Genomic DNA, 21,797 nt, shown 5'->3' with positions numbered 1-21,797 from the left:
GAAGTGAGGGAGAGCAGGAGGTCTTGGGATGAGTTGAAAGGATGGTTTGGGTGATACTTTGAGATGAGATTGGTGATATATTGTAGCTTGGGGCAGAGTTGTGGATGGCTTTTGGGGGACATTGAGCAGAGGCCAGCAGAGGGATTGCTAGAGAGGGGTGGAGGACACTGAGCGGAGATCAATAGAGAAATCGTCAGAGAGGGGTGGAGGACATTGAGCTGAGGCCAGTGAAGAGATTGGCAGAGAGAGGTGGAGGACACTGAGCGAAGGCCAATAGAGAAATCACCAGAGAGGGGTGGAGGACACTCAGTGGAGGTCAGTAGAGGGGTAGGCAGAGAAGGGTGGAGGACATTGAGCTGAGGCCAGTGAAGAGATTGGCAGAGAGGGGTGGAGGACACTGAGCGAAGGCCAATGGAGGGATTGGCAGAGAGGGGTGGTGGATACTGAGCAGAGGCCAATAGAGAAATCGTCAGAGAGGGGTGGAGGACATTGAGCTGAGGCCAATGGAAGGACTGGCAGAGAGGGGTGGTGGATACCAAGCAGAGGCCAATAGAGAATTTGGCAGAGAGAGGTAGAGGACACTGAGCGGAGCCCAATGGAGGGGTTGGCAGAAAGGGGTGGAGGACACTGAGCGGAAGCCAGTGGAAGGAGTGGCAGAGGGGTGGAAGAAATGGAAGGATTGGCAGGGAGGTGTGGTAGACACTGAGCAGTTGGCAAGGTGGATATGTCCATCAGCAGACTGAAGGGGAATAGTCTGTGTAGAGGTAGGCCAACAAGTAGGCAGTTGCAGTATTCGAGGCAAGAGATGACCAGGCAGTGAATTACTAACCTGGTTGTGTCATTGGTGAAGAAGTGACAAAGTCCAGGATTACACCTAACACCCAGGTATGACGGGAGGAACTGATAGTTGTGTTATGGTGGAGACTTCAAAGAAAATGGAAGGGGAAGGGAAAAGGGGTTCTACAAAACTAATTTTTAGAAACCTTTAATTATAGGACATGATGAGGCATTGAAGGGGTGAGGTGAGAGGAGTGAAGAGAGAGATTTGGGTGTCCTCACCACAGAGATGGTATTGGAAGCCATGAGAACTTATCAACTGACCAAGGGAGGAGGAGGAGTAGACAGAGAACAGGAGAAAGATGAAGAGGAGAGCAGGAGAGAGTTGTAGGTGACAATGAAGGAGAATGAAAGAAAAAAAAAGTCTCAAAGGTAAATGGAGTGGAGTTCTCTGAGGAGGAGCGGGTGGTTAACTGTGTCGAGGGAACATTTATATACGGTACAAACTGGAAGATTCCTTCTAACTGCCCCTAATGTATATAGACAGTGTATATAGATGGAACCGGAATATGGCATCTCACCATGTGAATGAGCCCCTTGTCCATGAGGATTCGCACACACAGCAGGAAGGAGAACATGAGTTTGTGCTTCTCGAACAGACTACGGCACACATTGCTGTACAGGCTGAAGGTGAAATACGTGTTTATGTTTTCGATACGCTTCTCCACCGTTTCTGAAACAGCCAATCACAGGACAAGGTTAGAGCACTGTACTTTCTCTTTCATACAATCCCAGTTCTATGATCTAAAATAATGAGAGCTCAGCACTCTGCTGGCAATTGCAGAGGTTTCCAGCATTAGAAAAGGTCAATGTGGGGTTGCAGAGGGTCCCTTACATGTTCTCACTATACTGCTTAGAGCAGTGGTTCTCAGCCTCCCTCCTCCCAGGCCTCCAGCTAGCTGCAGATCACCTAACTTCTCACATTGCCTCCCTGCTCCCATTAGGGGCGTATTTACCACAAGGCAAACAAGCCACTTGCCTAGGGTGACATTTTTTAGGGGGGCAGCACCTCCCCCCAGAAGAAGGGATGAAAGAAGGAACACACGCAAGATGGGAACCAGGTGGGATCCAAGAGAGGCTATGGGCTACTTGGTGGTGTATGTAGAACTTGACTCTCATTCCCGGGGATGTCCGGAGCTGTAAAGATGAGTGTCTTTCTCCCTATCGCTGGGGTGTGGGGGTGGGTAGTGGAAGGCTCTCCCAGGTGGTGGGCAGGGGTGCTGTTGGTCAATGTCAGGCTCTCTCCATGGGAGGGGGAAGGGGGTGTTGGTCGGTGTCCATGGGGGGAGACAGTTTTTGTGTTGCCTAGGGCAGCACAAAACCTAAATACACCACTGGCTCCCATATTGGCTCTCAATGCCCCTCAACCTCTCACAGTGCCCCTAGGCCCCCTAAAATCCCTCAGTCCTTACAGTGCCCAACAGCCTCCCACAGTTCCCCCTAGCTTGTTGCAGATCCTCCAGCCTCCTGTCCCACATTGTGCCCTCCAGTCTCCCTCAGTTGCCTCTAAAAGTTGGATCTTTATACTAAGATTTACCTGTCTAGACCTCCACCAATACATATCCTGTTGAAAAATCTACTTGGAGAAGCTATGAAACGTCTTCAACAATACAGAACAAGAATGGTCTTCAAGCATTGATTGTGACTAAATGCTACAACTAGCTATACCAGGACCTGGAAACCTTCACAGCCAAGGAAAGATGTAGAAGAGTAACAAAATGCTGACCCAAGACCAGTTGCAGGGAAGAATGGTCCATGAGGGTCCCCCCATGTATTTTGAATAGGATTTCATCAGGGGTGGTTTTACAAACATCAATGGAATTCACGTAGATTGATAATAGAAACTAGAGAGATCACCACACAGAAATTTGCAGCGCTGGAACGAATAAGATGGTCAGGTCTGACATAATTAGGTATGCTGTAAAAATGTAGCTTTACCTGCTCTCTCGGAGTTAGCAATGGCAGCGGTGAAGATGCCCAGAAACCACTCCAGTGAATACTGGTACATCGGATCCACGTTGGACAAATCCGAGACACAGAAGAACAAGATCTGCGTCCTGACAGCCACCGGGACATACTGGTGCCGCGTGCTGTCTATGTCCTTCTCGGTCTGTTCAGCCACCTGCACTTTTGCCTGTAGAAAGGGGAAGTTAGGTCACAGTTGGCCCTGGGAGCAGATCAGAAGCCACAACAGAGAATTGTCGGTCCACTGCTCACCTTGATCTCAGCCGCTTTTACTTTGGAGGCCTCCAGTACTTTGATGAGATCCACATCGTCCACGGGGTTTCCCTGGGAGGAGCTGAGACGGGTCAGGATTTGATCCTCAATTTCCTTCAACTCTTGCCGCATTTTAGCGTTGGACAAGATTAGCTGGTTCTTTGCTTCTTCTAAATCAGGTCGCTCTTCCGCCACTACCTGTCCAAGGAGCTGATCCTCCAGACCACTGAGGGGGCAATAATAGGAGGGGAATCAAGAGAGGATGGCTGCTAATCTGTATTTGATCACTCATGGCAAGTCAAAAATACACTCATAGCCCCAGAAAATGGTTCTCAATGGAAGCCACAGCTCATTGCTTCCTCAATCCCTATGCACGGTGTGTGGACAGGATCCTGGAAGTCAAGGTAGCAAGCTTTTCTGGATAAGAAATCAGTGTATTTGTGTGAGGGACAGAAATGGGGGAATAGGAGGCATTCTGTAGCCAAGTGTTTCTCAACTAGGATGATGTCTGGATTCCTCAAGTGTATAGCAAGCATGGTGGGTTACCCAGTCCACCCCGGATCATGACTTGCCATGATGCGAACAGGCCAGCCGCCAGCACCATACCAACCAATAATGCTGTAGAACCATTACGCACAGCATCATGCATTGCTATGGTGATGGGGGCGGTCTCACCTGTACCACGGCAATGCATGACTCTGATCTAGGTTAGACGGCATGCAGAAGAAGACGAAAGTCCGCCTCTTCTGGATCTCCTCCACCTTCCACACTCTGCCATGCTACTGGAGCCAAAAGGTAAGGTTCTAATGGGAAGAGTGGACTGTGTGAATGGGGACTCTATGATGGGGGGGGGGGGGGGGGGGGCTGTGTGCCTGGGAGCTATATGTTAAAGGGGAAGTACAGCCAAAGCTCTTTTGGCCTTACTTCTGCAGATCACAGGAGTGCAGTTTGTTCTGCAGATCACAGGAGTGCAGTTTGTTCTGCAGATCACAGGAGTGCAGTTTGTTCTGCAGATCACAGGAGTGCAGTTTGTTCTGCAGATCACAGGAGTGCAGTTTGTTCTGCAGATCACAGGAGTGCAGTTTGTTCTGCAGATCACAGGAGTGCAGTTTGTTCTGCAGATCACAGGAGTGCAGTTCATTCTGCACTCCTGTGACCAGTGGTGGGCCTAGGGGCACTGTGAAAGGTTGAGGGGCATTGAGGGCCAATATGGGAGACAGTGGTGTATTTAGGTTTTGTGCTGCCCTAGGCAACACAAAAATTGTCTGCCCCCACAGACACCGACCAACACAACCCCCCCTTCCCCCTCCTACGGAGACAGCCTGCCCTTGACCAACAACACCCCTGCCCCACACTCGTCGGGAGAGCCTTTCACTACCCCCCCCCCTTTCCCCAGGCGATAGAGAGACACTCATCTTCAGAGCTCCGGACATCCCCGTGAACGAGAGTCAGGCTCTACATACACCATCAAGCAGCCCGCAGCCTCTCTCTGATCCCACCTGGTTCCCATGGTGCACGTGTCCCTTCTTTCATCCCTTCTTGTGGTGGTGGTGGGGGGGGGGGGTGCTGCCCCCCTGAAAAATGCCGCCCTAGGCAAGTGCCTTGTTTGCCGTGTGGTAAATACGACCCTGCTTGTAACCCGTTTTCAGCTGACAGCGGACTGAAGTCTGCCGTCGGCTGCCATCACTCAACAGGTCCAGGCTGGGGAAAGATCCCGACTTTAAAGTTGGGATCCTCCCCAGTCTGGAGCGGCACCTGGCGATCTGCTGAAAGCCTGAGCCAGTCACTCCCTCCCCTACACAGCCCAGTGCTCCAATAAGTGCTGGGGGGGGGGGGGGGCACAGCAGACAGCGGTGACTGACAGTCACCGCTCTCTGCTCAGAGCGGCTGTGAGAACTCAGCGATCAGCAGTCACTTAGAGCGGGTGGGGGGCAGATGCTGCATCCACCTTGTAAGATAAATTGGGGACAAGAAAGCCCCACTTCCAGCCTCGTATCGGTAGGAGGACCTTTACATTTGTGAATGTGATTAGCAGTTCTTCCACATATAACCACCTTCTGGTATAATTAGTTCTTTCTTAGGATGTGACATTGATAATATATAGAAAAGTGTAGCTGCGGTCAGTCAGGATTCTCCTACCTGGGGGACAATGTGAAGTTGATGAGGGTGACCTTGGTGCAGATCTCGGGTGGATAATGGGGATTCGGCAGTTTGGTGGTTATATACATCCTGAAGTCTTCGTGATATGGGATGACGGCGTCCCCCAGACGTAGGACGGTGCTCCCCTGCTGCTTGTATGTCTGTAGCAATGTAAGGACACACGTCAGTGAGGAGCAGAGACCCCGGAAGATGCCACCACCAGGAACACTCAAGTTCTTCTCCTACCTGTTTGAGTAATACGGGTTCCAGGGCCGGGTCCAGCTCTTCCCCAACATTCTCCAACATGAACGGCTTTCCGAAGCGGATCGCGTTTTCTAAACTGCGCAGGAAGTCGCGGTCGCTGAGCTTTACCACATCCAGGCCGTTATCTTTCTCCTGGGAGAGACACAGAAGACAAAGTGTTGATTGTGTCCCATGTAGACATGAGAACTCCACAACCACATGTATCAATATACTGCATGTTCAAAATCAATTCCCAATGGACATGCCATATACAGAAACTAGGCTTGGCGTACATCACCGAAACTGAAATTGCAACCAATTTTCTGAAATGTTGTCAGAATTAACCTCAATTTTACCTGCGGTGACATTTACTTTCCTCACTTTGGCTTTGTATTCCAACCTGCGATTACCGTACTAACTCTAGCATCGAGATCACATGGTTTTGTTGATAAACAAAGCCAAATCAGTGACAGCTGCCTGTGAATTTCTATGTGGATTTAAAGTGTTACTAAACCCCGGACCCCGCATTCACTATATCCTCTCTCCCCGGACCCCGCATTCACTGTATCCGCTCTCCCCAGACCCCGCGTTCACTATATCCGCTCTCCCCGGACCCCGCGTTCACTGTATCCGCTCTCCCCAGACCCCGCGTTCACTGTATCCTCTCTCCCCGGACCCCGCATTCACTGTATCCGCTCTCCCCAGACCCCGCGTTCACTATATCCGCTCTCCCCGGACCCCGCGTTCACTGTATCCGCTCTCCCCAGACCCCGCGTTCACTGTATCCGCTCTCCCCGGACCCCGCGTTCACTGTATCCGCTCTCCCCGGACCCCGCGTTCACTATATCCGCTCTCCCCGGACCCCGCTTTCACTATATCCGCTCTCCCCGGACCCCGCGTTCACTATATCCGCTCTCCCCGGACCCCGCGTTCACTATATCCGCTCTCCCCGGACCCCGCGTTCACTATATCCGCTCTCCCCGGACCCCGCGTTCACTATATCCGCTCTCCCCGGACCCCGCGTTCACTATATCCGCTCTCCCCGGACCCCGCGTTCACTATATCCGCTCTCCCCGGACCCCGCGTTCGCTATATCCGCTCTCCCCGGACCCCGCATTCGCTGTATCCTCTCTCCCCGGACCCCGCATTCACTGTATCCGCTCTCCCCGGACCCCGCATTCACTATATCCGCTCTCCCCGGACCCAGCATGCACTATATCCGCTCTCCCCGGACCCCGCATTCACTATATCCGCTCTCCCCGGACCCCGCATTCACTGTATCCGCTCTCCCCGGACCCCGCATTCACTATATCCGCTCTCCCCGGACCCAGCATGCACTATATCCGCTCTCCCCGGACCCCGCATTCACTATATCCGCTCTCCCCGGACCCCGCATTCACTATATCCGCTCTCCCCGGACCCCGCATTCACTATATCCGCTCTCCCCGGACCCGCATTCACTATATCCGCTCTCCCCGGACCCCGCATTCACTATATCCGCTCTCCCCGGACCCCGCATTCACTATATCCACTCTCCCCGGACCCAGCATTCACTATATCCGCTCTCCCCGGACCCCGCATTCACTATATCCGCTCTCCCCGGACCCAGCATTCACTATATCCGCCCTCCCCGGACCCCGCATTCACTATATCCGCTCTCCCCGGACCCCGCATTCACTATATCCGCTCTCCCCGGACCCCGCATTCACTATATCCGCTCTCCCCGGACCCCGCATTCACTATATCCGCTCTCCCCGGACCCCGCATTCACTATATCCGCTCTCCCCGGACCCCGCATTCACTATATCCGCTCTCCACGGACCCCGCATTCCCTATATCCTCTCTCCCCGGACCCCGCATTCACTATATCCGCTCTCCCCAGACCCCGCATTCACTATATCCGCTCTCCCACAGTACACACAACATGGAAATGCAATTATTTTAGTAAATATAACTGCTAAATACCTTTTCTCATCAGCAGTATATAGCAGTCTTGCGACATCTATCAGTGTCTGGCTAAACACTGGTTAATCTTTTAGGAGGAGTTTTCATTCTCTTCTGACTGTCCTATGGGGCTTCATAACCCTTGACCTCTGTCTGGACAGTGCTGATTGGCCCTGTGCTGATCACATGCACTCTCCCAAGAAAAAAAACTCTAGCAATACACACCAAACTGAGCATGTGCAGTTTGCCCCCAAGGCTCTGTTCTAACAGCAGATAAAATAACTAACCTAAAGAAGATAGTACCAGGTCAGGTCATCTCACACTGGTTTCTTGGACATGACAATGAGGTCACTGGACTCCAATGGCCTCCACAGTCACCAGATCTCCATCCAATGGAGCACCTTTGGGATGTGGTGGAACGGGAGATTCCCATCATGGATGTGCAGCCAACAAATCTGCAGCAAGTGCGTGACACCATCATGTCAATACGGAGCAAAATCTCTGAGGAACGTTCCCAACACCTTGTTGGATCTCTGCCACCAAGAATGAAGGCCAAAGGGGGTCCCACCCGGGACTAGCGAGGTGGACCTGATACAGTGGCCGGTGAGTACATTTCTCTAAACATCACGTGTTTCGTTAGCTCACCAGGTTTTTGATCCAGCGGTTGGCCTGTCCTTGAGGGTCGATGAAATGAGACCAGCGCTGTGAATACTGGCATATGACACCGTTCTCCACCGACAGCGTGTCATTCGGAAGACCTGCGATCTGAGGAAGAGGGGGATTAGTATGACGTGTGCAGATACCAGGAGGGACATCTTATCTTTTCACCACCACAGGACCACCCTTATTGTTACACAAAGGGGTTCATCCCACATGTCCACATCACCTGAATTACTAGTCATACACACCTTCAGATATTATATAAACTGTCCTTGTGTCAGTGGGAGTCAACACTTCCCCTTACTTGGTGTCAGTGGGATGAATAGTGTCCCATCATTGGTATCAGTGGGAGGAATAGTGCCCCATCATTGGTGTCAGTGGGAGGAATAGTGCCCCATCATTGGTGTCAGTGGGAGGAATAGTGCCCCATCATTGGTATCAGTGGGAGGAATAGTGCCCCATCATTGGTGTCAGTGGGAGGAATAGTGCCCTATCATTGGTATCAGTGGGAGGAATAGTGCCCCATCATTGGTGTCAGTGGGAGGAATAGTGCCCTATCATAGGTGTCAGTGGAGGAATAGTGCCCCATCATTGGTGTCAGTGGGAGGAATAGTGCCCCATCATTGGTGTCAGTGGGAGGAATAGTGCCCCATCATTGGCGTCAGTGGAGGAATAGTGCCCCATCATTGGTGTCAGTGGAGGAATAGTGCCCCATCATTGGTGTCAGTGGAGGAATAGTGCTCCATGGTTGGTGTCACTGGGAGGAGTTTTGCCCCATTGTTGGAGTCATTGGCAGGAGTTGTGCCCCAATCGTTGGTGTCAGTGGGAGGAATAGTGCCCCATCATTGGTGTCAGTGGGAGGAATAGTGCCCCATCATTGGTATCAGTGGGAGGAATAGTGCCCCATCATTGGTGTCAGTGGGAGGAATAGTGCCCCATCATTGGTGTCAGTGGGAGGAATAGTGCCCCATCATTGGTGTCAGTGGGAGGAATAGTGCCCCATCATTGGTGTCAGTGGGAGGAATAGTGCCCCATCATTGGTGTCAGTGGGAGGAATAGTGTCCCATTATTGGTGTCAGTGGGAGGAATAGTGTCCCATTATTGGTGTCAGTGGTGAGAATAGTGAGCCATTGTTGGTGTCAGTGGTGAGAATAGTGAGCCATTGTTGGTGCCAGTGGGAGGAATTATGCCCCATCATTAGTATCAGGGGAGGAACTGTGCCCCATATTTGGTGTCATTGAAAGGAATTGTGCCCCATCATTGGTGTCTTTGGGAAGAATATAACTGGATATAACATTTATAGGGGAAGGTGATCCAGGGAATATCCGATTGCCTCTCGGGGGGATCAGGAAGGAGTGTTTCCCCTGCAGGAGCAGATTGGATCGCGTTTTGCTGGTTTTTTTGCCTTCCTCTGGATCCACTGTGGGTGGAGGATTATAACTTTTATTTTTTTACTGGTTGAACTGGATGGACTTTTGTCTTTTTTCAGCCAGACTAACTATGTAGCAACAATGTGCTCGGTAAACAAGGCCTGGATTGGCGGCAGCTCGTCAGGTGACCTATACACCCACACATAAACTGTGCTGTGAACTGCAGGACCTGGTTAATAAATAATAATAATAATATTTGCTCAGCAATATCAGCCCCGGGAGACATCTGATATGACGAAACGCGTCGGAAAGAGCCTTTCCTGTACGATTTTACCAAACGTTTGAATTTTTGATGCTGTTTGGTGACTATACTGAAACATTTTATGATATTTATGCTTGTAAGTGCGGCTCTTACCTATTAAATGGTGTTGTATACTATCTGCACTATGAGACAAGTATTTTTTGTTTCCATTGAACCTTAAATGCACAACCTATATTCGCCATCCATCTGAGGAGCGGTCTGAGATATCAGTGTCTGGATTGGCCTACAGGATTCCTCTTTTGGCCTATTTACCAAAGAATAAGGGGGTCCGTGTATCTGGTAAGCCTGCATCTTGCTTCCACGGTGGTGTTGGGTGTCACTGGTGATCAGAAGAAGATTTTGGATGGTTTTGGACTGTTCACGTTCCCAGGGGACTGCTCTATAGTTCTTACCCTGGGACATTTTTGTTTATGTTTTCTTCACTCGACTTTTAGGTTTTATCATTTTTGCACTTTAATGATACATTTTTTTGATTTTCTGGATAATTTTATATTATTTTTATTTATTTGCGATACATATATATCTCATTGTTTATTTGGCATCAGATGTTTTGAGCGCATTATTATTTAACCGTTTACTGGAGAGGATGTCCTCTTTGGTATTTTCTGCTTACTCATTTTCTTTCTCCACATTTAGCGTGGTTTACATTTTCGCTTTCATTAATATCTGTGTTGCTATGGCTATTTGTAGTTATTTTTATAACACTAATATGGAGGAACATTTTAGTTACATGTGTGGTTTTCGGAAGCTAGGCCTCCCCCACGGATATGCCAATGCAGTGTTTCTCAACCTTTTTTCAGTCAAGGCACCCTTTAAAATTATGGACAGTCCTGAGGCGCCCCATTCTAAAATGTGAAAAACTATTCTAATAGTTTTTTATAACGCAGCAACATCCACACATGTAGGACACCCAACATTGGAGAGGATTTATTCTTCCACAGCAAATACACTTTTGCACACTGCTACTGACTAGTACTCCAATGTTTCTCTCCTCCATCAGTTTTTCTCCACCACTGAGCTAATGTGACCCCACCACTGATGGAGAGGGACAGGGGAGGGTTAAACCAGGATGCTGCGCAGGCAGCTGACATCCTCCTTATCAACTGATGATGTCATTGGTTGTCAGGACGGCAGCAGCTAGAAGGTCGTAATGGTGAACAATAAAAACCTGTGACTTTGTGTAACTTGTTCCACCCGCTGGCTTGTATACATGTTTTGGGCAATTTTTGACATTTTGCCAAGGTACCCCTGAAGAAACCTCAAGGCAACCCGGGGCGCCTGGGCACCCTGGTTGAGAAAGGCTGTGCTAATGAACCCGTTGGACTAGTTTGTGAAGTTCTTTACAGAAAATGAGGTAGCAGAAAGTGAGGGGAAGGGAAAGGATTTTGAAGAAGCCATGTGCTCTGGAGACAGAGGAGAAAGCAGTTGTTCTGGAGACAGAGGAGAAAGCAGTTGTTCTGGAGACAGAGGAGAAAGCAGTTGTTCTGGACTCCGAGAAGCAGGGAGCCATGGGAAAATTCCATCAGCAGGAGGAACCACTGAGTGTACTCATTATCCATGCCAATGTATACTGTATGCATATTTTGTATGCTTTGCATGCTATGAATGGTTTTCCATGCAGTTGTTTGCGCTGCCTTTCTGTTTAATAAAAGCAAATATTAATACCCTGCAGAGGTTTGATCACTTCCTTGGCTTGTACCGCAAACAACTTTAATAGACGTAACGAAAAACAAAATCTTACTTTAGTCTCTGCAATAACTTACCTGCCAGGAACGGATCTTCACAGGGTCTCCCAGGGTTCCTATCAGGGATGGCTCCTGGGTACAAGGTACCTCCAGTTCCTTCAGCTTCTTTGTCCACTGTTCAAACAGAGCCATCCGATACTGGCCCTGTGGGGAATAAGGATCCATATCATCAAGATCTGCTCTAGTAAAGCAATCTAATAGAGGGAACTCGCAGCATTCTCCTACCGTGAAAGGTCCAAGATAGGCCAAGAAGCCGGCACAAAGCAGAAGGTCTCCAGTGACGTTGACTAGAAGGTTCTCCAGGTTCAGCACCGTTTCCTGCCAGCGCTGCCTCTCGTCGGCCAGTCCGGTGATCAGCTAGGGTACAGAATGAGAGTGAGTATAAAGAATGGGGGGGGGGTAATAAATGGGGTGAGGGTTATCCAGCAGAAGATGTGGATAATCGGGTGAATATGGAAACCGAGGTGAAGGTGAGGCATTTGGCTCTGGTCACCTTGTCGGCACGGCCCAGCTTCTGCTCGCACTGCTCACACTTCTGCTCCAGCTCTTCTTTCTTGGACACGCAGTCGCGGTATTTGGCTTGTAGGGTTGCGATTCCCTCTTCTACTTCGCTCAGCCGAGCTTTCGCCTCGTCCAGAATCTTCTGAGTCTCCTCCAAATCCTCCTGAGCTTCCCGTAGTGCTTGCTGCAGAAAATACAACAAAATCTGCTGAGGCAGCCGTGTATTGAAACGTTCTGATATCAGGAGGACCAATCAACTAATCCACTGACTAAAGGATAAGTCGTTCTAGGAACTCTTCAATCACATTTTGGTAGAATCCGGAACATTTAGGCCCCATGTACACGGGACACTTCTGAACGATAGAAACTGACTGCTGGAAAACGCAGGTTAAAAAAAAATCTGCTTAGCCGCGTTTGCATAACGTGTTTATGTGCGTTTGCATTTAGAAGCGTTTTTTAAAGATAAGCACAAGAGAACCTACCAAATGCCCAGAATGCACTCAAAAGTGGCAAATTATTAACTATTTCAGAGAAATACAGAGAGTAGAAGCAGAGACAGCAGTATGTGTGGAGATTAGCTTAGCTGTGAGTTGCTCATTAACATTTCTTTTGTTTCCAAGGGTGGGAAAGGTGTCTGGTGGGGGGAGTCATTATGGCCAGCTGGCAGGGGGTCTTCATGAGGAATTTGTGGTGTGAATGGTCATTAACATATCTTTTGTTTCCAAGGGTGGGAGAGGTCTGAGGTGTGATTGGTCATTAACAAATTTTTTGTTTCCAAGGGTGGGAGAGGTCTGCGGTGTGAATTGGTCATTAACATATATTTTGTTTCCAAGGGTGGGAGAGGTCTGAGGTGTGAACGTTCATTAACATATCTTTTGTTTCCAAGGCTGGGAGAGGTCTGAGGTGTAAATGTACATTAACATATCTTTTGTTTCCCAGGGTGGGAGAGGTCTGAGGTGTGAATTGGTCATTAACATATCTTTTGTTTCCAAGGCTGGGAGAGGTCTGAGGTGTAAATGGACATTAACATATCTTTTGTTTCCAAGGGTGGGAGAGGTCTGAGGTGTGAATGGTCATTAACATATCTTTTGTTTCCAAGGCTGGGAGAGGTCTGAGGTGTAAATGGACATTAACATATCTTTTGTTTCCAAGGCTGGGAGAGGTCTGAGGTGTGAATTGGTCATTACAATGTATGACAAGCTTGGTAGGAACATCCTGTGTTCAGTGTTTTGTCCATCTGAGCACCTTGAAAACACTTTGCATTCATTTTTCACGATGAAAAAAGGCTCTGGACAGCATTGGGAACTGGAAGAGTTAAAAAAAATTTCAAATGCAAACACTCAGAAATGCGATTTGCCGCGTTTAGCGTTTCAAACGCTGATAAAATCGACTGCTAAACGCAAGTTTTCTGTGTTCAAAAAAATGACTGTAAACTCAACTGCCTGTAAACGAAGATGTGTACATGGACACAGGAGAACATTAGGGAGAGTTCAGGGGCTGCTGAAAAAAAAACGCATAACAGCTCCTAAACGTGAGTTTATCAGCCGCAGTGTACATGGGGCCTTAAGCCCCCTTCTTTGGGGAATCTGGGAAATCAGGCCATTCGGCAAAATGTAAGGATTTATTGGTGGTCTTAAGGGTGTTGGGGTGGAGCAAGGCGGGGCGGAGCAAGGTGGGGTGGAGGTGGGTTGGAGCGAGGTGGGGTGGAGCAAGGTGGGGTGGAGCAAGGTGGGGCGGAGCAAGGTGGGGCGGAGCAAGGTGGGGCTCACTGCTTGTATCTCACCAGCCCCCCAGGGGTGATATGAATTACAATCCATTACTATGTCAAATTTTCAGAACTTACTCGTTTGGGTTCCACGCCTCGTGCCACAAAGTGGTATTTGTGCATGGCCCGGACCCACTGGCAGATGGAGGTGCACGCCTTAGAGACGCGGGCGATGGCGGCCGGCTGGAACTCCTCGTTGTCGATGTGCGGCTGGATGGCTTTGATCACCGCATCGGGAATATTGTCCTGACAGCAGAGAGATTAGATGCCAATCACAATTCTCAATTCCTGTCTGTCATAAGCTGTACAATCACTGTATATCCCTTGCGTGTGTTCTGTCCCGCCTCTATGTATTTCTTCTGTATTGTACTGAACTGTATCAGGTTGCTATTGCTTTGATGTATGCTGACATCTAGTGGTGGTTTAGGACCAATACAGCTTGTTTACTTATGTAGTTTGGTATCTCCTTCTATCTTCCCCTCCTGTTCTGTGCTAGTTAGTTTAGTTCTAGTTAGACCCTCCCTCTTCCACATACTTCACAGAGACGGGGCTTAGGAAATTCATTGTCTCCTTACACCTCAACACTGGAAATACATCCTCAGTACTGCAATAGTTTAAAAACCTTTCATAGGCTTTTTTGGGTGTGGTTTGAGTGTGGGCGAGGACACAGGGGCCACATGATCCCCTATTGTCCGGGGGCCCATGAGTTCTTAGTCCGCCCCTGTTCAAGTGTATATATAGCAGTTCAAAAAACTAGTCAGAACTGGTTTGAGACAGACAACAGAATGAAAAGGTCAAAGTTTTCCAACTTCCCACAGGATAATGAGGCCATATGTTTCAGTATACATGTGAGGCCATATGTTTCAGCATACATGAGGTCATATGTTTCAGTGTACATGTGAGGCCATATGTTTCAGTATACATGAGGTCATATGTTTCAGTATACACGAGGTCATATGTTTCAGTATACATGAGGTCATATGTTTCAGCATACATGAGGTCATATGTTTCAGTATACATGAGGTCATATGTTTCAGTATACATGAGGTCATATGTTTCAGTATACATGAGGTCATATGTTTCAGCATACATGAGGTCATATGTTTCAGTATACATGAGGCCATATGTTTCAGCATACATGAGGTCATATGTTTCAGCATACATGAGGTCATATGTTTCAGAATACATGAGGTCATATGTTTCAGCATACATGAGGTCATGTGTTTCAGCATACATGAGGTCATGTGTTTCAGCATACATGAGGTCATATGTTTCAGCATACATGAGGTCATATGTTTCAGCATACATGTGAGGCCATATGTTTCAGTATACATGAGGCCATATGTTTCAGTATTCATGAGGTCATATGTTTCAGTATACATGAGGTCATATGTTTCAGCATACATGAGGCCATATATTTCAGTATACATGAGGTCATATGTTTCAGTATACACTGGACATATCATATACAGTATATGGGCAGCACAGTGGCTAAATGGTTAGCACTTCCGCCTGGCAGTACTCGAGTTGTTGGTCCGAATCCCAACCACGGCACCACCTGTCTGGAGTTTGCATGTTCTCCCTGTGCCTGCATGGGTTTCCTCCGGGTACTCTGGTTTCCTTCCACACTCCAAAGACATGCTGGTAGGTTAATTGGATCCTGTCTATATTGGCCCTAGTATGTGTATGTATGAGTGGGAGTTAGAGACCTTAGATTGCACGCTCCTCGGGGGCGGGGACTGATGTGAATATACAATATATATGTAAAGCGCGGAGTACATTGATGGCGATATATAAGTACCATAGTTAGTCTGGTTGAAAAAAGACAAAAGTCCATCCAGTTCAACCATTAAAAAAAAAAAAAAAAAAAATGTTATAATCCTACACCCACAGTTGATCCAGAGGAAGGCAAAAAACCCAGCAAAGCACGATCCAATTTGCTCCTCCTGGGGAAAAATTCCTTCCTCATCCCCTGAGAGGCAATCGGATATTCCCTGGATCAACTTTCCCTATAAATGTTATATCCAGTTATATTCTGTGTATCCAAGAAAGAATCCAGGACTTTCCTACAGCAATCCACTGAGCTGGCCACAACCAACTCTGGAGGGAGTCTATTCCACATTCTCACAGCTCTCACTGTGAAGAAACCTTTCCGTATTTGGAGATTACATTAATTTTCCTCCAGATGTAAAGAGCGCCCCCTTGTCCTCTGTGATGACCTCAGGGGGAATAACTCTACAATTACAACCAACAATAAATAAAAAAATAAATTGAGTTGAATTCAACTTCTTTTGTCTTGTTGAAGAGTTAAGCTGTCTGTGGATGGTGCCAAATCAGCAAGCAAGCCTAAAGACCAGACAGACTGAGTCTAAGGAGGTATGGAAGCGTATAAAGCAGCCATTAAAGAACAGAACAGCACGCACCTTGTCATACTTGAAAAGCATCTCCAGAAACTTGCCCGGATCTTGCAGCAGCCCTCTCCCCGGCTCCCAGTAGTCATCAATTTTAGTTCCGGGCTTCTCCCCGGCCACTTTCTTCGGTTTGATTCCTTTCATTATACAGACGGCTTCAATGACAAGCTTCACACCCAACGGGGGGCGCTGCATGGCTCTCACCTGAGGATCAAAGATATACAGATGGCAAGGAGGATTTTCATTGGAAGGTGTATTGTGCATGTCTGAGGTGCATCTGAAATACCTTTCACATGTGTCTGACCTACACTCACCATGACTTGTATGGAGGAATAAAGCAAAACAACCTTTTTGGTGCGTTTCTGCCATTCTTTCTGAATAGCACCCCAACACACTGGGGCAATGCAGTTCCAACACACGTTGCAGGGCACCACAATGCACGGTAATGGACAACAATGCGTTGTGGCATGCCGCATTGCCAAAAATGGTGCACGCCCTTACAGGCATAAGTCCACTGTGCTTCATGGTCAATCTGGCCCTACTGGTCTCCCACCAGTCCTGCTAACCTCACCGATGGCAGTAAGTCCCACCAAGATCCCAGCACGTAGCGCCACCTTCCCACCAAGAAGATCCCAGCATGTAGCGCCACCTTCCCACCAAGATCCCAACAGGTAGCGCCACCTTCCCACCAAGAAGATTCCAGCATGTAGCGCCACCTTCCCACCAAGAAGATCCCAGCACGTAGCGCCACCTTCCCACCAAGAAGATCCCAGCACGTAGCGCCACCTTCCCACCAAGAAGATCCCAGCACGTAGCGCCACCTTCCCACCAAGAAGATCCCAGCATGTGAAGCCACCTTCCCACCAAGAAGATCCCAGCATGTAAAGCCACCTTCCCACCAAGAAGATCCCAGCATGTAAAGCCACCTTCCCACCAAGAAGATCCCAGCACGTAGCGCCACCTTCCCACCAAGAAGATCCCAGCATGTAAAGCCACCTTCCCACCAAGAAGATCCCAGCATGTAGCGCCACCTTCCCACCAAGAAGATCCCAGCATGTAGCGCCACCTTCCCACCAAGAAGATCCCAGCATGTAGCGCTACCTTCCCACCAAGAAGATCCCAGCATGTAGCGCTACCTTCCCACCAAGAAGATCCCAGCATGTAGCGCTACCTTCCCACCAAGAAGATCCCAGCATGTAGCGCTACCTTCCCACCAAGAAGATCCCAGCATGTAGCGCCACCTTCCCACCAAGAAGATCCCAGCATGTAGCGCCACCTTCCCACCAAGAAGATCCCAGCATGTAGCGCCACCTTCCCACCAAGAAGATCCCAGCATGTAGCGTCACCTTCCCACCAAAAAGATCCCAGCATGTAGCGCCACCTTCCCACCAAGAAGATCCCAGCATGTAGCGCCAGCTTCCCACCAAGAAGATCCCAGCATGTAGCGCCAGCTTCCCACCAAGAAGATCCCAGCATGTAGCGCCAGCTTCCCACCAAGAAGATCCCAGCATGTAGCGCCACCTTCCCACCAAGAAGATCCCAGCACGTAGCGCCACCTTCCCACCAAGAAGATCCCAGCACGTAGCGCCACCTTTCCACCAAGAAGATCCCAGCATGTAGCACCACCTTCCCACCAAGAAGATCCCAGCATGTAGCGCCACCTTCTCACCAAGATCCCAGCACGTAGCGCCACCTTCCCACCAAGAAGATCCCAGCACGTAGAGCCACCTTCCCACCAAGAAGATCCCAGCATGTAGCGCCACCTACCCACCAAGAAGATCCCAGCATGTAGCGCCACCTTTCCACCAAGAAGATCCCAGCATGTAGCGCCACCTTTCCACCAAGAAGATCCCAGCATGTAGCGCCACCTTCCCATCAAGAAGATCCCAGCATGTAGCGCCACCTTCCCATCAAGAAGATCCCAGCATGTAGCGCCACCTACCCACCAAGAAGATCCCAGCACGTAGCGCCACCTTTCCACCAAGAAGATCCCAGCATGTAGCACAACCTTCCCACCAAGAAGATCCCAGCATGTAGCGCCACCTTCCCACCAAGATCCCAGCACGTAGCGCCACCTTCCCACCAAAAAGATCCCAGCATGTAGCGCCACCTTCCCACCAAGAAGATCCCAGCATGTAGCGCCAGCTTCCCACCAAGAAGATCCCAGCATGTAGCGCCAGCTTCCCACCAAGAAGATCCCAGCATGTAGCGCCACCTTCCCACCAAGAAGATCCCAGCACGTAGTGCCACCTTCCCACCAAGAAGATCCCAGCACGTAGCGCCACCTTTCCACCAAGAAGATCCCAGCATGTAGCACCACCTTCCCACCAAGAAGATCCCAGCATGTAGCGCCACCTTCCCACCAAGATCCCAGCACGTAGCGCCACCTTCCCACCAAGAAGATCCCAGCACGTAGAGCCACCTTCCCACCAAGAAGATCCCAGCATGTAGCGCCACCTACCCACCAAGAAGATCCCAGCATGTAGCGCCACCTTTCCACCAAGAAGATCCCAGCATGTAGCGCCACCTTCCCATCAAGAAGATCCCAGCATGTAGCGCCACCTTCCCATCAAGAAGATCCCAGCATGTAGCGCCACCTACCCACCAAGAAGATCCCAGCACGTAGCGCCACCTTTCCACCAAGAAGATCCCAGCATGTAGCACAACCTTCCCACCAAGAAGATCCCAGCATGTAGCGCCACCTTCCCACCAAGATCCCAGCACGTAGCGCCACCTTCCCACCAAGAAGATCCCAGCATGTAGCGCCACCTTCCTATCAAGAAGATCCCAGCATGTAGCGCCACCTTCCCATCAAGAAGATCCCAGCATGTAGCACCACCTACCCACCAAGAAGATCCCAGCATGTAGCGCCACCTTTCCACCAAGAAGATCCCAGCATGTAGCGCCACCTTCCCATCAAGAAGATCCCAGCATGTAGCGCCACCCTCCCACCAAGATCCCAGCACGTAGCGCCACCTTCCCACCAAGATCCCAGCACGTAGCGCCACCTTCCCACCAAGAAGATCCCAGCATGTAGCGCCACCTACCCACCAAGAAGATCCCAGCATGTAGCGTCACCTTCCCACCAAAAAGATCCCAGCATGTAGCGCCACCTTCCCACCAAGAAGATCCCAGCATGTAGCGCTACCTTCCCACCAAGAAGATCCCAGCATGTAGTGCCACCTTCCCACCAAGAAGATCCCAGCATTTAGCGCCACCTTCCCACCAAGAAGATCCCAGCATGTAGCGTCACCTTCCCACCAAAAAGATCCCAGCATGTAGCGCCACCTTCCCACCAAGAAGATCCCAGCATGTAGCGCCAGCTTCCCACCAAGAAGATCCCAGCATGTAGCGCCACCTTCCCATCAAGAAGATCCCAGCATGTAGCGCCAGCTTCCCATCAAGAAGATCCCAGCATGTAGCGCCACCTACCCACCAAGAAGATCCCAGCACGTAGCGCCACCTTTCCACCAAGAAGATCCCAGCATGTAGCACAACCTTCCCACCAAGAAGATCCCAGCATGTAGCGCCACCTACCCACCAAGAAGATCCCAGCACGTAGCGCCAACTTTCCACCAAGAAGATCCCAGCATGTAGCACAACCTTCCCACCAAGAAGATCCCAGCATGTAGCGCCACCTTCCCACCAAGATCCCAGCACGTAGCGCCACCTTCCCACCAAAAAGATCCCAGCATGTAGCGCCACCTTCCCACCAAGAAGATCCCAGCATGTAGCGCCAGCTTCCCACCAAGAAGATCCCAGCATGTAGCGCCAGCTTCCCACCAAGAAGATCCCAGCATGTAGCGCCACCTTCCCACCAAGAAGATCCCAGCACGTAGTGCCACCTTCCCACCAAGAAGATCCCAGCACGTAGCGCCACCTTTCCACCAAGAAGATCCCAGCATGTAGCACCACCTTCCCACCAAGAAGATCCCAGCATGTAGCGCCACCTTCCCACCAAGATCCCAGCACGTAGCGCCACCTTCCCACCAAGAAGATCCCAGCACGTAGAGCCACCTTCCCACCAAGAAGATCCCAGCATGTAGCGCCACCTACCCACCAAGAAGATCCCAGCATGTAGCGCCACCTTTCCACCAAGAAGATCCCAGCATGTAGCGCCACCTTCCCATCAAGAAGATCCCAGCATGTAGCGCCACCTTCCCATCAAGAAGATCCCAGCATGTAGCGCCACCTACCCACCAAGAAGATCCCAGCACGTAGCGCCACCTTTCCACCAAGAAGATCCCAGCATGTAGCACAACCTACCCACCAAGAAGATCCCAGCATGTAGCGCCACCTTCCCACCAAGATCCCAGCACGTAGCGCCACCTTCCCACCAAGAAGATCCCAGCATGTAGCGCCACCTTCCCATCAAGAAGATCCCAGCATGTAGCACCACCTTCCCATCAAGAAGATCCCAGCATGTAGCGCCACCTACCCACCAAGAAGATCCCAGCATGTAGCGCCACCTTTCCACCAAGAAGATCCCAGCATGTAGCGCCACCTTCCCATCAAGAAGATCCCAGCATGTAGCGCCACCCTCCCACCAAGATCCCAGCACGTAGCGCCACCTTCCCACCAAGATCCCAGCACGTAGCGCCACCTTCCCACCAAGAAGATCCCAGCATGTAGCGCCACCTTCCCACCAAGAAGATCCCAGCATGTAGCGCCACCTTCCCATCAAGAAGATCCCAGCATGTAGCGCCACCCTCCCACAAGAGCCAAGAAAGAATCCAGTACATAGTAATCTACCTGAGTCCTGGATGGGATGTTGGACTTGTGTCCAGATAATTCTGGTTGGGTTTCTCATATATGGAGTCAAACAAAGCAAATGTACTTTTTTCACTGTTCTCCTCCTGCTAACCCAACACACGGTCCACCTTCTCCTTTCCTCATTGGCTCACCTCTGTGACATCATTCTTATTAAGAGATTTCAGGCTGGCGAGAGCGGCGTCCAAGGCAGGAAGGGCTTCATCCAGGTCCTTCTGGGCATCATCTGCAATTTCCTGGGCTTTGCGCGCCTTCTCCGAGGCTTTGGCCTCCTCTGCCTGTACTGAGGCTCGAGTGGCCTCCGCCACCACCGTATCTTCCTGGAGGGGTGAAGGAGAATGGTGTCAGACACGTAGTGGGGAGGGAAAAGACTGTAAGGTGGAAGACAAATATTCTCCAACACAGACAAAGGCAAATCTATAAGGGACCTCAATTTTTTGCATTGTTGTCACAGTGTCCTGTGCTGCCTCTTCCAGTAGGGGGCGCATTATCTCCAACTCTTCCTGCATCTTAGCTACATCCTCAGCTGTGTGAAGCAACTGAAAAAATACAGCAAATATGAAATGTTGTCACAGTATATAATATTTATGTATTTCATTTATATATGTAAATAGCTCTGACATAGACCGCAGCGCTGTACAGAGAACACTGAGCCAGTCACATCAGTCTCTGTACCAGAGGAGCTTACACTCTAATGCCCCCTCCCCCACAGTCACATCAGTCTCTGTACCAGAGGAGCTGACACTCTAATGCCCCCTCCCCAACAGTCCAATCAGTCTCTGTATCAGAGGAGCTTACACTCTATTGTCCCCTCCCCCACAGTCCCATCAGTCTCTGTACAGAGGAGCTTACACTCTAATGTCCCCTCCCCCA

General features: G+C 49.9%; 1 protein-coding gene across 1 annotated transcript in view; it reads right to left on the bottom strand.

Moving 5' to 3' along the window:
* Window positions 1-21,797, bottom strand: part of DNAH1 (dynein axonemal heavy chain 1) — a 109,045-nt gene that overhangs the window by 14,592 nt on the left and 72,656 nt on the right. Inside the window, exons 51-63 of the mRNA XM_089666400.1 lie at window positions 21,353-21,463; window positions 21,059-21,244; window positions 16,167-16,358; window positions 13,822-13,989; window positions 11,971-12,162; window positions 11,703-11,834; window positions 11,496-11,621; window positions 8,026-8,145; window positions 5,440-5,589; window positions 5,194-5,354; window positions 3,055-3,280; window positions 2,776-2,971; window positions 1,359-1,510 (exon numbers count right to left, since the gene is read on the bottom strand). Coding sequence (XP_089522526.1) covers window positions 1,359-1,510; window positions 2,776-2,971; window positions 3,055-3,280; window positions 5,194-5,354; window positions 5,440-5,589; window positions 8,026-8,145; window positions 11,496-11,621; window positions 11,703-11,834; window positions 11,971-12,162; window positions 13,822-13,989; window positions 16,167-16,358; window positions 21,059-21,244; window positions 21,353-21,463 — 2,112 coding nt within the window. The remainder of the gene's footprint in view (window positions 1-1,358; window positions 1,511-2,775; window positions 2,972-3,054; window positions 3,281-5,193; window positions 5,355-5,439; window positions 5,590-8,025; window positions 8,146-11,495; window positions 11,622-11,702; window positions 11,835-11,970; window positions 12,163-13,821; window positions 13,990-16,166; window positions 16,359-21,058; window positions 21,245-21,352; window positions 21,464-21,797) is intronic.

The sequence above is a fragment of the Staurois parvus genome, unplaced genomic scaffold, assembly GCF_062004578.1.
Source record: "Staurois parvus isolate SC_StPar_1 unplaced genomic scaffold, SC_StPar_1.0 ptg002689l, whole genome shotgun sequence".
Taxonomy (NCBI): domain Eukaryota; kingdom Metazoa; phylum Chordata; class Amphibia; order Anura; family Ranidae; genus Staurois; species Staurois parvus.
Note: the sequence above shows the minus strand (reverse complement) of the source record. Positions and strands in the feature narration are given on the sequence as shown.